General features: G+C 33.6%; 1 protein-coding gene across 3 annotated transcripts; it reads left to right on the plus strand.

The window, feature by feature from the left end:
- The first annotated feature begins 1,147 nt into the window (after positions 1-1,147).
- On the plus strand, positions 1,148-13,982 carry LOC126869019 (high affinity cAMP-specific and IBMX-insensitive 3',5'-cyclic phosphodiesterase 8-like). 3 transcript variants are annotated; one of them, XM_050625102.1, is made up of 18 exons: positions 1,149-5,011; positions 6,441-6,500; positions 7,010-7,200; positions 7,282-7,341; positions 7,446-7,512; positions 7,631-7,798; positions 8,074-8,288; positions 8,389-8,537; positions 9,049-9,179; positions 9,297-9,392; positions 9,490-9,689; positions 9,808-10,086; positions 10,182-10,308; positions 10,399-10,542; positions 10,722-10,883; positions 11,414-11,543; positions 11,619-11,686; positions 11,804-13,982. In XM_050625102.1, the coding sequence occupies exons 1-18, from the start codon at positions 4,802-4,804 to the stop codon at positions 11,843-11,845; spliced, it is 2,499 nt and encodes an 832-aa protein (XP_050481059.1). In that variant the 5' UTR covers positions 1,149-4,801; the 3' UTR covers positions 11,846-13,982. The 3 variants fall into 3 exon arrangements, 2 of the variants coding, with proteins under 2 accessions (XP_050481059.1, XP_050481058.1); XM_050625101.1 differs by having other exon boundaries at positions 1,150-5,011; positions 12,455-13,982; XR_007690809.1 differs by lacking the exons at positions 11,619-11,686; positions 11,804-13,982 and having other exon boundaries at positions 1,148-5,011; positions 10,399-10,615; positions 11,414-11,513.
- The last annotated feature ends 125 nt before the right edge of the window (positions 13,983-14,107 follow it).

The raw sequence follows: 14,107 nt of genomic DNA on the forward strand, positions 1-14,107 counted from the left end.
GAATTACATTAGTCTGAACGCCATAAGAAAGGGCATGAATCGGGGATCAATTTAATCAATAGCTATAAAAATTCTCATTACTAATCAAGAAAATATGTATACCTATACAATATACATAGTTCTCTATGGTATACTTTGTCGATTTTAGTTTAAACCGATGGCGTTTGTTTTGTCCCTACTAACTCTTGCTCGCGTTGTCCAATTAAGGCGCCCTACTTTCGATCAATTATCTTTAAACTCTGATCCATTCGAATCGAACGATAAATGCTGAATGATCCTGCCATAAAAGGTGAAGATAAGGTATTATGTTCGACCTCGTTCACACACACCCTCTTTCGATTTGCTCATTTTTATATTATAGAATTGCTCCCACGAATTTGTCAACTTTAATTATCCAATTTGACGGAATATTTATAGCAGTTAAGTGCCATACAAATTTTTTATTCAGTTATACAATATATTGATTATACGCTGTGCACTATAAGGATATAAATACTTCATAAAAAAAAAAAAAAGATTTGGCATTCAAGATCAAATGCAATTCATCTTGTAATATCTTCTATAATAAAATATTCATAGAAACACATAAAGAGTTCGCGAAGAAATTTGAAACGCATTTTATAGTATAATGGTATTTGAGAGATCATTCCAATGAATTGATTTCATATTAAAGATAAAAGGAGCACGATCGATTAATTGTGCAATCTGTCATAGCAACAAGATAGTTGAAAACAGTCCATTGAATTGTCAATTAATTATTGTCATTTAACTATTGATCTATTGAACCACAGATTTTGTCGTGGCGGCCCGTTGATAATCTGATTGTTAAACAATCCTTGTTATTGTCAAGATATCAACTAGTAACTACTCGATTAATGAATCAATTCAAGAAAGTCTCGTTGCTGCAGCACATATAAACATACTAATGTTTAAATACTATCTGATATTTAATTTTTTTTGATGCACTTTTTAAATTCCTTTTCTTTTATTTTGAGATAACATGTCGTGTAACTAAAGTTTAACTTACATATAATAATGTATTTAATTTTTAGGGAAAACAGAATACGATGTTTTAAGAAGAAGATCGTCGTTCGAAGACGTCGCTGTTGATGACGACGAAAATGCAGATTGCTCAGCGTTAGTAAGTAAATTTCTGTTATCGTTATTACATCCCGGACGTCTACGTACATTCAATATTAGATAATTCTTTTGCCAAATGGAAGACGTTTAAAACTATTTTCCAACGTTTGTTGGCTTGTTAATTTAAAAAATGGAAAAATATTATTGATACAGAAACTAAATGTACTTATCGAATAGCGAGATCGGCGCAACGCTTTGACGATAGATGACGTATAAAGCATTTCGCCGTATTAATAATCTAGATTTACGTGTAGTGGCTCCAATCTAAGATAACGGCGTACAAGCAATGTTCCACTTTGAATTTTTCATAATAAACGAAAGGCAATCGAATCTAATTGCTGCTTATTACTATCTTTCGCGCGATGCTCTATTATAATTGTTATAATTACTTTTGCAAAATATAATGTCGGCAAACAGTCAATTTTTCTGCTTCCAATATTTTTTGATGCGTAGGAAAATATTTTTTTTTATCAATTATTAATCATAATGGAAACATACTTTTTCGTATCATATATGTTTTCGTAACGAAGACATAATTTAGTAACGTTAGAATCAATTGTACTGGAGACATGTATATTTATCGTTAGTCAACAATTTGTTAAGATAATGACCTGTTAAATTCCAGTGTAGTTGCTTTCATTGTAGCCATTAATTATGTTTTTCATTGCATATTTTTAATTATTTGCTACTACGTCGTTTTATGCTTTAGTCGTTTCATTTTATACCACGTTCCTTTCGACTATCTGTTTTTGTACTTTAACCTACTTTAAATATATCTCACGATGCCACTATCGATCGATATTCTTGGACTGTGCCCTTTCACCTGTGCCCACCTTTTCTCTTCTCTGTATTTCGATCACGATATATCCCTTTAAACTGTATTTTTTATTTATTATAACACAACATAATCAAAATTTTGTAGATTTCAATAAAAAAAAAGAAAAAAAACAGGCTACAATTGGTTATATTTTTCTCACGCTAGATTGAAAACTTTCTTGGATAATTGTTAAATTAGTGTTTTGTGGCCATTAAATTGTTTTTTTATATATTACAATTGCAAAGTAGTCGATTAACTATCATAAAATGCTATTCTATTTAAAATCTTTGATACTCGTTCAATTTTTCGTTCAGTGAACTTAAATTTTGCTTTGTCTTTTTTACTGACAATTTTTAGATTACTGCCTTTAACTATTCTTATTGCTGTTTCAAGTTTTTAAGTTATAAGAACTAGCGATACATTCATGGGTAGACATTCTAAGTTCTCAAACATCGTATCATGTCATTTTAAATCCATGATCATTTAATACATTACAATATATACTTTGCTCTTTTAACTGACAATTTTCAATCCATAAAAAATTTTATAACGAACTACCGATATGGCATTCAAGAGAAAACACATGAAATCTCAAGATCATGCATAAATATAGGACCTCAAAATTATTTTTTAGTACTATGAACTTTCTACTTTATGCCTGCTGCCTGTAAACTACTCCAAAACAATTCAATAACCATTACAACAAACATCAATCATTCCAGTGTCATTTCTATTGACTTTTATTCAATCAAATCATCCTTCAACTATCCCCTCCTTCCAAATCTTAACTTCCCCCTTAACTTTCTCAATCCGATCTCCACATCCTTCATCATTCATCGACAACATCAAACTGCACAATCCTCCACGATCAGGAGCAAAAATTATTTCTCCAAAATTCCATCCAGAACTTCAAAGTTTTCTTCATTCGATCTCCGGAAATAGAAAATAGAAGAAAGTTTATGGTTATCGCGACAAGATAAAAGGAGAGCAGGAAAAAAAAGTAGAATAATCGATTTGGAAACGCACGGTATCGGTTTTTTCTTTTCTCACGAATCACGAAGCTTTTGCTCGCTCATCAGCAATTAACCCTCTCTGAAAAAAGTAATTTAAAACTGTTTCGTTTCGAACATGTGGCAAGTTCTCAGCGTACCGTGCGGTCTCATTAATGTTACGTCAACTGTTTTCATGGAAGTTTCAAAAGGGGCGGCGACGAAAAATCATCATGATACGACCTAACCACCCTGAATATTTAATCAGTCTGTCGAGCTCTGATTCTCGTCCGAACGAATTATTCAACGACAACCTATTTCAATCCTACACCGTGTCTTTTTCTTTCTTTTAGTAGAAACACGATGTACGCCACTAGGCTCGAGCTTCTCCCGTTGCTTGGTCAGACAGACTGACTATAGACAGGGTATAAGCTACTGTCTATAGACAGTCTATAGACACCAATGGCGCAGCTAAAGAAGCTGAACGAGTGGTTATACCGGAACTGCTATCTTGCACAATTTTTCGTCGAAAAATTTTAGGAAGTTCATTCGCTCTTGTTTGCTCGCTTTAAGACGTAGATAATTAACGTTATCGAGGATTTTTTTTTTTTAATTATTCCGATATTTAACTAGTCTTTTCTTCCCTATTTCTAATTAAATTAGTACGTAATAAATTGCTAATAAACTGATTTTAAGGTCGTCTGAATGTGATACAAACTATTAACTGATATTATTTTTGTAACAATAGATCTTTTTTTAAATAGATTGTTTGTTCTGAGTTCGCGTGGTTTTGTTCGTGTTTTAGTATTGATTTTAAAGTCTTTGAAATTTATTATAAAGTATTGGCTGACAATGAGATTATTTTCGTGACGGTAGGTTTCTTTTTTTAAATAGATTCTTTTCTTCGAGTCCGAACTGTTTGTTTCGTTTTAATTTGATTTAATGGTGAGCGTAAGCGCTAATGAAACATTCAATTATCAGATGGTTTAGTGAGCACGTTCGCAGCGAGGAGATGTTTTTGATGTTTGTGTCTGGAAAGTTTATAATAAACTACTGTAAAGAAATCTGGTTTTCAGTGGAGACTATTTTTTACCCTTTGGAAGCACGCCATTCCATAGGAACTGTTTGAATTAAAATCATTCAGCCTGTACCTCGAATTATTTCTTGCGTTCGTTTTCCTTTCTAAAATTATTCATCAATAGATATTTTAATAAGTTGGAAAGCTAGTCGTATTTAATCTCATCTTTTTAAATGGTTGAAAAATTGCTTTTACTATATATGAGTAATCTTATCAAGCTATATTAAGAAAATTACAATGTCATTGAGTCTATGAGTTTTTCAATAGCTTCGTAAAAATCGCAGATATCATTTATTTCCAATCGATCAACTGTGTTGTGTAGCTCCTTTTATCAACTGTTTATTCAATCCACTATCGATAATCGTACAAAGACACTCTTGGAAGAGCTTCTTTATCGCAGATAAAGTCGAGCTTTTGCTCCTGATAGAGAGTGGAAAGGATAATCTCGAACTACCACGATATTTTCGATTCAGTATCGTGATGCATGTTTTTCCGTGAATGCGTATTTTAACAACGCTGTAAGCTATAAACCTCGTTGAACAATAATTTTTCTTTCCACTACAGAGTGAATATGTAATTAACGCATAATGTAAACAACTGGAACAATCGATTAATTAAACTCAATTTTCTATTCGTGAACTAACAATTGTGACTCGCACGACCTAATTCGTATGGGAGATTAATTATGCGTAATTATTACTTGTCAAGTGTACATTGATGGAATAGATCGGGTGCATCGTTTGTGTCGATTAACGATTTTCTATTACGTTCGTACTAATGATCGATTTAGAAATAAATAAGAGGCGGTCGACGCAGATACAAATCTACGTCTGCGGTTCGACCGAGGACGCGAATATCCATGGGACATCTACATGGTACAGTTGGATCACCCGCGTACTGTGCGATCCCTTTCGAAAGAAATGGGACACGAACAGAGACATAATACACGTAAACGAAATACCTCCGTCGCTTGTGTCGCCGACACAGGTACCAGAAAACCTCTGTGAAACGTAATTGAAGATTCTTTCGTATAATATTTATTCAGTTTTCCGCTGACTTTTCAATATCTATTTATGGATATCAATTTCTAAAATATATTTTACCCTTCGTCAATCTTAATAAATTTATAAATATCCATTTATAAAATATCGTTTCATTAATTTTGAAGAATTATCTTTTGATATAGCGTAATCCTCCTGAAAAAATGTTTAATGATAAAAAGATTTCGAGTTATCTTCTTTTCGCGTGCTTCTTCGTAGAAATAAACGATGTATCAAACAGGAAGAACTTTTATTACGGTTTATACACTTTCTGACTAAATACTTTGTTTTACAGAAAATGGCTTTTGGTATTCGATAATGATTACCAAGAATTGGTAATCATAAAACACTGTTCAATCTTCATGTATCCTAGAATTTGTAATCCATATTATCTTATACAATGTTCTGAATTCCAGTCGATTTTGAATTTCCTTTCATGCTTTTATTTCGTACATATTTTTTGAAAACAGAAAATAATCCAATCAATCAGGACAAATTTTTATTAGAACTACCAGAATGTATACAATATGTATAGCTTGAATATATGTAACTGATCCTTCTATGTAATTTCAATTTATAATAACTTCTAGACACTGAAACGGGACTTCCTCTCCAGAATGTTTCTTCGTTTATCATCATTGCGCGCGCATGCTCCGTGTTCAAGATACGTTTTCAAACAATTCTGAAGGAGATTCGAGATCACTTCAGTATCGATTGATCAAACTGTACCTCGTACTTGGGACGTTTCGCGCGCTCAGAATAAAAGCTCGACAAGGAGAGGTACTTTGTCCTATAGTCGAAGAATCTAGGTCGAAAGAGATTTGAAGGAAGGACAAAATATAAAAGAAATAACGAAAAAAGATGTTCAGTGTCTCTGAATTTAGATAGTTTTCTAATAATTTGAATTAATACGAAATAAAAATTGTCAACTAATCGAAAGAGTTATCGGGAAATTTATTTCTTCAAATCGAATGACCAACTTCAACGTCTCGCTCTTATACGTGTTAACTTCAGACTTGTTTGTTTCTTTGCCGCGATTCCTAACATGTATAGGTTACACCACGATTCCACACCATCTAAAATCAAGCAATACGTAGTCGAATACGAATGCGAAGCTCGGAACGTCAACATGAAGAAAGTAAAACATTAAAAGGATCACCGCGTACACGAAGACGAGCTAAGGTTATCCGAGATCTCCCAACGGATCTTTACTTTAGCGAGTCCGTGCTAGTAGTACGTGCACAATTGAACGAGCCTGGCCAATTGTAGTGTTAATAAAAAAAAAAAAGAAAAGAAATTTAATCTGAGGCTGACTTCTAAGAACGCTGAATTAATCGTTGATGTTACGAAGTTCATCATTTATTGTCTTATTTCAGAAAGGACCGCAAAATATCGAAGCTCATCCGTTAACGAACAGTGTTCCTAGTCTCATAAAAGTAAGTCAAGCTTCTTTTCCTATCGTTGCAATTAAATGTATCCAGCGATAGATAAGCCTGTTTACGTTTCCTGACTAATAGTATTAGTCATATACAGTGTGCTCACGAACATATTTCAACACTAATGTGGAAAAATAATGGTTGTATCACTGAAATTTGAAATAAGATTGGAAATATGAATATATTAGAAGCTACGAAATACGTGAAAATACTTCATTTATTAATCAGAGAAACTGAAAAGTTGGACAAGTGGTGATGCTACTCATGTTACTTTCTTAAATTAGTTTTAAATTTGACCAATATAATCATCGCAGCCGAGTCTCGTTACAGTGATAATAAAATTTCTAAATGTTTTTTACCACATATTATATATGCATATATTAATATTAATATTCGTAAAAGCTTTTTACGATAGACAAGTGTTCAAATATTTCTACGTGTCACTCGTAAATCGTACAAATTCTTTGGGATTATAATTCACTATGAAATAAATTCTTCGAACGTGTCAGATATTACTGGTCTTCCCCAAAGATGACCAACAAATGGACGTTCTCGCCACCACTTCGAGGCGATTGGGATGGAGCGTGTCGGTGGCGAAAGACGCGGAAAAAGCGGTCGAATTCTTTCAAAATCGAGGTCACGAGCTAGTGATCATCGATCATCGGGGGCAACGCGCTGCAGAGGCCGATACGATTTGTAGGTACGGAGAATTATTTTTTAAAAATCAACCAAATTCCTCGGGCGTACGACTTTATATTCTAATAAATACAATCTATTTCAGGGCGATTAGGTCTAGTCCCGCTTACCATAATTCCATTATTATAGCACTTGTAAAGAAATCGTAAGCTGATTTATACTTATTTGAATCTTCCTGATTATACAATTTTCTGATCTTTTGCTTCAAATGATAATTCTGATTTTCCTTTCATGCTGGTATTATAATAGGTTCCTTATGCACGGCGAGAAAGATAAAATTGTGACGCTGGATTTACTGGAGACAGGATTCAGCAGAGTGAGTTTCTAGAGTAATTTTGGAAGACTCAGATTTTAACCTTGATGAAGTCTTTCTCCTTTTTCTTAACTGTTTTAAATAAGATTATGGACGCATAGTATTCGGGGGCTCGTTTCAGGCTCTAATGGAGTGTTCCCACGAGAGACTCTTAATAAACGAACTAGTAGGAATTTATGCTAGTGCGCTATTACCAAGGACACAACTGGCGGCTGCCAACGCGCTGTATGTAGCTCTTGACAGATGCCGCGACATGGTACACGTGACGAACGATAAACATATTGTACAGGTAATACGAGTTCTTAATTGTTTCATTCGTGTATAATTAATGAAAGACCCACATCTTTGACATTTTAAATATTCATCACGACGATTGTACCTCAATTTTTTTTATTACTCTACATATTATTATATTAATTTAAAAACATGCATATATCTTTCAAGACTTTGAACGGTTCATAAAATTATTAAAAGAATTATCGATATCTAAATCTTTTTAATTGTATCTCGTTTATTATATATTCGGCGTTAGCGACCATATATCGTGTACTTTTTTGATTACAGTTTGTTAATAAAATTAGCGAGAAGTTACTAGGCTATAAGACCAGCGAAATCTTGGGGAAAAGCATCGCGGATATAGTGGTCTACGATAATTTTGTTCTAATGGAACAACACATAAGCAAAGGCCGGGAATTCGAAGGGAACATGAATTGTAAACGAAAGAACAATCAAATGATCACAATCAGTTGCAGGGTGATACCTTTCAGTATTAACTTGAAGTAAGTGAATTCGGAATTTATCCATTTTGTCGTAGAATACATTATTTTCTATCTTTCTTTTACTCGTCTGTTCTACCAATGGTTTTCTATTTTCTTTCAGAAAACCGACTCATTATATTTATATATACGATACGACGTACTTGTCGGAAAATATTGGCTCGCTCAGCCCGACTCCGTCACAGTCCGTGTATTCGAGAGGAAACATGATTGTGTCTCAGAGAAGGACATCTGATATGAAGTCCAGCGAGGGTAATATTTTCACTTTCAACTTGTTATTTAGAATTCGTGGCTTTTTAATGTTTCGTAAGAAACTTGAAACCAATCTAGTACTTTCGTCTTTTGTCTCCACTTAGAAATAAAAGACATTTCGTCGTTGAAATCATTTAATTAAAATTACTAAACAGCTAATTTTAGATCTTCTGAGTAAGTCTCGATCACAATTATACAAGACATAAAAATAATTTGAAATTCGATTCTTTCATCTTGTTTTCAAAAGAGATAAATATTTCAATCAATCATATACAACTTGGAAATAGGTTGAAATTCGAGAGAAAGGAAGAATAAAAGTTCTGACTACATGTTTTCAAGATACATTCCAGTCAATCAAACTATCTGTATTTCAGTCTCTGGAATATCGATACATGACCATCATAAAATTAAAAACACTGCACGTAGAATTTGTTCGTATGTTCGCCACTGATCGACTGATCAGTATTTTTGTATTTTCCACGAAACGATAAGGATTTTCATTGAATTGCAGGCCGCAGGCGGTCCAGTGCACACAAGTTACACAGTTTGCAATTAGATGCACCCATTACAAAAGTGATCAGCCTTCTTTCTAACGCGATCACCGAATCTACGACCCCTGATACAGCAGCACAAATCGAAAAGGTACATTTCCCTTTCCTTCTTGCTTACAAATTTTACTTTGAGATACTTATAATAAGATAATATAATGGAACCTGAAATATTTATATTTAACGTAATAAATATTAATTAATTACCTAGGCCATTGATATTCTCAAAACTACCGAACTGTATGTGCCATCCCTAAGAGAAGATACCGATCCAGTAACAACCGATCTCGTCGGGGCCTTGCTTGCCGTAATATTCAAATTATAAAATATTCTTTCTACGTATCAACTATTTTGCGACTGATTTCTTAACGATTGATTTTTCTTTTTAATATTAATCGACACAGTCACCGAGGAAAGCGTGGGAATCGAGGAGATCATCAGTTGAATCGACGCGAGTTTCGATGTCAAAGACTTTCACTACGACTACTGCCTCGCGTATGCAAATCAAAAGTTTCAGAGGGCCTCAGGAGATCGCAGAAATTTTGGAAAGATGTTTGGAATGGAATTTCGATATATTCAAACTAGAAATATTAACCGAAAAAAGGTACTTGGTTTTAAAGAAAATTGTTTTAGTTGATATACCTATACATTTTTTTATAATATTACTAAGTATAGAATTAATTAAGTATTAAACTTCTATCAATTAATTTATCCGGTTGCAGGCCACTACTCTTTTTGGGGACGACCATCATGAATATGTACCGCGTGCCTGCCAGACTCGGTTGTGAAGAAAAGGTCGTACAGAACTGGTTAACCGTAATCGAGATGAATTATCAGAGTCGAAATAGTTATCATAATTCAACGCACGCTGCAGATGTGTTACAAGCTACTGCTAGATTCATGCAGTCTGAAAGGCTGCAACAGATCTTGGAACCTTTGGACGAGGTCGCGACTCTGGTTGCGGCTGCTGCTCACGACGTCGATCATCCGGGTAGATCTAGGTAAATTAAGCTCTACTTCCACTAATCAATTAATCTAAGTAATTCTTTAAAACTATATGTCTCGAATATTCGTTCAATACTCTAATCGATTTCAGTCAATTTCTTTGCAACTCTGACAACAAACTAGCGATTCTCTACAACGATCTATCCGTCCTTGAATCACATCATGCAGCACTAACTTTTAAATTATCACTGTCGGATGACAATGTGAATATTTTCAAAGTAAGTTTCAAAAGACGGTCGAGTTTATACATTTTTGTTTAGTCCTGAAAGTCGAGATATTTTGTTACGATCGATTATTTAATTTTATAGAACTTGGAAAGAGACACCTATAAACAACTTCGTCAAACAGTGATAGACATGATCCTAGCCACCGAGATGACGAAACATTTCGAACATCTGGCTAAGTTCATGAATATTTGCAGTGCAAGGATGATGGACAGCCCACAATTAGACGTAATGTGCCTATTTATATCTCTTTCTGGCTTTTATCCTTCCTTGATTAAACTTCAAACTCAGTCAATTGCCAGTTGGTTTATTTTTTATAAATCTATTACAAAGTCATTTCTACTCGATATTAAACACTATGGGTTCTTATAAGCAGTCCTATTAATCTCCCTAAAATTTGAGTGCAGGATTACACGGACACCGTGGATATGTCAGTTGTGTTACAGCCAGAGAATGTAGTATTGGTTAAAAGAATGATGATCAAATGCGCGGACGTGTCGAATCCGACTCGACCATTGAAGTGTTGCGTCGAATGGGCCAGACGTATCGCAGAAGAGTATTTTAATCAGGTACTATTACTTCAATAAGACACGAATGATTTATTTACACCGTTGGAATTCAGAGATTTTTATTAATCTTGCAACATTCTTCTTGTCATTTTTATCTTAATCACTAAATGTTTCTGTTGTTAACAAATGTCTTAAATTCAAGAAAAATATAAGAGGCGATATACATACACGTGATTTTCCTTTCAATTTTATTCAAAAATTACTCCGAAAATATCTTTTTATGAAATAATATGTCCTTCTATTTTTTGAAATCGGAATTAAGATTGGCGTGTAAAAGTTCAAAGACAAAATTAAACTAAATTCTCTAAATTATAATATATCCTCTTCATAATTATGTATGTATGTACATATAATTATACTTCTTGAACTTCAAAACAATGTTTCGTGTTTTTTTCTTTTTTATTTTTTTGCTTAATTCTTCCTCGCTTACAGGTGTTGTTGGTTTTAAATATTAAAAAAAAGTTTATCCATAAAATAATTCCAAGGGCGCATGTTCGAGTTCTTCGATTTGATTTTATAATTTATTGCAGACTGACGAAGAAAAAAGGATGCAACTGCCGGTACTGATGCCAATGTTCGATAGAGCAACGTGTTCGATACCAAAAGCGCAAATCGGTTTCGTCGATTTCATTATCAACGACATGGTCGAGGCGTGGGATGGTCAGTGATGCATCTACGTCTTTGCTCAGACGTATTTTTGTATTTGTGCAGCGCGTAACTCTGTTTTATTTTCAGCATTTATCGACATGCCAGAGATGGTGGGATATATGAGGCAGAATTACGAGAAATGGAAAGAATATAACGTAAGGAATTATTTAATTCTTGAATTTTACTCTTGTTTCTTGAACTGCATTTTTCTTCAATCTCTAAATTTAACCATATTCAAGGAACGAATGAAACTATTCTTTTTTTATCAACAGCCAAAGAAGATGAAAGATACAGTGATTGAGTCTTACTTTTGACACTTGTACTTACTGAAAGTTTAAAAATTTTGTAAATACTAATAACATAGTGCTTCAATATTAGTCTTGTGTTTCAAATTTGACTTTTGCTTCTAGGATCGTTTTGTATTACTCTTTAAATTCCTTCGCAATTCTTTTAGAACTTCACGAGATTCAATTATATTAGAAAAACGGAGCAAAATTATCACTAATCAGAAAGCTTAACAAATTTTGTAACCACAAATAGTACTGTGCTTGAATTTCACCACTCTTGTTCCTTGAATTTTACTCTCGCTTCTTGAACTATTTTGTACGAGTATTGTTCTCCGACTTCTCTCACTATTCTTGCAAAACTTTACTGAACTCAGTTATACTCGGTAAATGAAACGAACTATTTTCTTTATCAATTGTTAAAAAGTTCGAAAATATTAACGTCATACAATTATTCTTGTGTCTTGAACTTCACACTTGCTTCTCAAACAATCTCGTATTATTGTTCAACTTTTACTGCTATTCTTTAAGGGCACTATTTAAATTCGATTATATTCCAAAAATAGAACTATTTCTTTCATGAATAAGCGAAAAAGTTAAGAAAATATTGTACCGAGTTTCTATTTCGTTGGTGATCAGGATCGAGGCATATCAACTTTACCGGACATCGAAAAGATACAAGAGCTCCCCGAACTTCGAATATACCAGCTACCTTCGTGACCCATGGAAATCAATCGTCCCTCTTATACTCTTTCGTCCGTCCCAAAATACAATAACCCCGTACAAACGATTTGTAAAATATTCGTTATATTTAAGGAATAGAGATAAATAAATATACGACACACGTCGTACAGTTGTAAGCCTTTTTTTAGAAAATACATGTAATTCAACCACTCTGTCTTATTACATCCTTTCCTCTTCTTCTACCTACCCACTTTCGTGAAAGTCCATCTATTTTAGGCTCATGACACCACGAAACGAAATGGTTCGCCGTCATGAAAAATATTTCTTTCTTTACTCATTTCTTTTCCCGTATGACGGTAAACATATCCCACTGAAATTATTTCCAACCGTGAAACCTAAAGAACTTTGATCATGCTCAAAGTTCAAGTACATAACAGAGTTTAACAATTATTATTTACATTGGACCTTTTTAACCGTAAGATGAATTAATTTCTCTTTCTCTTTTCTTTTCGTTATACAATTAAATCTTGACCGTAAGCTTCAACTTAATTTTTGCATAGTTTTCAATACACGTCATTTCAATTATTAATGTTTTATCGATGAACATTTTAAGACTTTATATATTCTAGGTTTTTCAACCCTAACGTTTAAGGAAAAAATTTTATTACTTTTTTTTTATCCTAAGGAAGGAGAATTGAGCTTAATTGAAAAGAACTCGCTTGTTTTTTTTTTTTTTTTTTTTTGACGTCAGATTTCACTTTATTGTTTCTCTCAGCCAATAAAAGGAAGTGGTATGGGCCTAAACAGCTAGGCGATACAGATACTGTGTTACATAATTTGCGGAACGAAGATACTAATATATCGGAGTGCGTTATACCTTTCGTTTTTGGATCGACAAGAATTTCTCGCGCGTGTGGATTATATGCTCTCTCTTGGACAAAAGTTTTTATGTTCGTCTCGACACATTTCTTGTTACAGTTACACATAGAGAAAGTCTAGTTTTTAATTGTACGATGCCTATGAGGAAAATCTAACACTCATAAATATTGTTGCCGTAATACGTCAAGTATATATATGTGTGTGTAGATACATCGTGTGATGTCGGTATATATGTATAATAATAAATGTTAATTAATAGTAATGGATCTAAAGTTAAGTTTCGTATGCTGTAACGTAAGCAGCGGGGAAAAAATGTAGCGCTTCCGGTGAAAGCCATTACCGTGGAAGATAACACTGACAAATTGATTACAAACTCGGTTACTAAGTCACAAAAAGTAATACAAGTGTGGATCGTTACAAATTACTAATTAATAATATTTATATTATATAATAGTAATGTGTATATCAGGCAAATTACCTCTTAGTACCTACAAGTATTTCCTTTCTTTCTCTCTCTCTCTCTCTCTCTCTCTCGCTCGCTCGTTCTCTCTAACACACGAATAATCAAAGTCGTTTTATCCAGTATCAAAGAGACACGTTAAAATACTATTATAGCCTAGTTAGTAATCTGGGCAAAAGAGGCAGAGTTTGTTTTTACTTCGGGCATGAATCTCTCTGCTTTATGTGATGTAACGAAGATTTTTGTCAGTTTCCCGTTCAGCTTTGACA

This window comes from Bombus huntii, chromosome 8 (assembly GCF_024542735.1).
Source record: "Bombus huntii isolate Logan2020A chromosome 8, iyBomHunt1.1, whole genome shotgun sequence".
NCBI lineage: Eukaryota > Metazoa > Arthropoda > Insecta > Hymenoptera > Apidae > Bombus > Bombus huntii.

What these genes read in the sequence shown, in the direction of transcription:
- LOC126869019 (XM_050625101.1), top strand. Translation starts at nt 4,802, where the DNA reads ATGATCGATTTAGAAATAAATAAGAGGCGGTCGACGCAGATACAAATC. An exon ending in CGCTTGTGTCGCCGACACAG is followed by an intron (nt 5,012 to 6,440) that starts GTACCAGAAAAC and finishes GTCTTATTTCAG; the next exon opens with AAAGGACCGCAAAATATCGA. An exon ending in GATCATCCGGGTAGATCTAG is followed by an intron (nt 10,087 to 10,181) that starts GTAAATTAAGCT and finishes AATCGATTTCAG; the next exon opens with TCAATTTCTTTGCAACTCTG.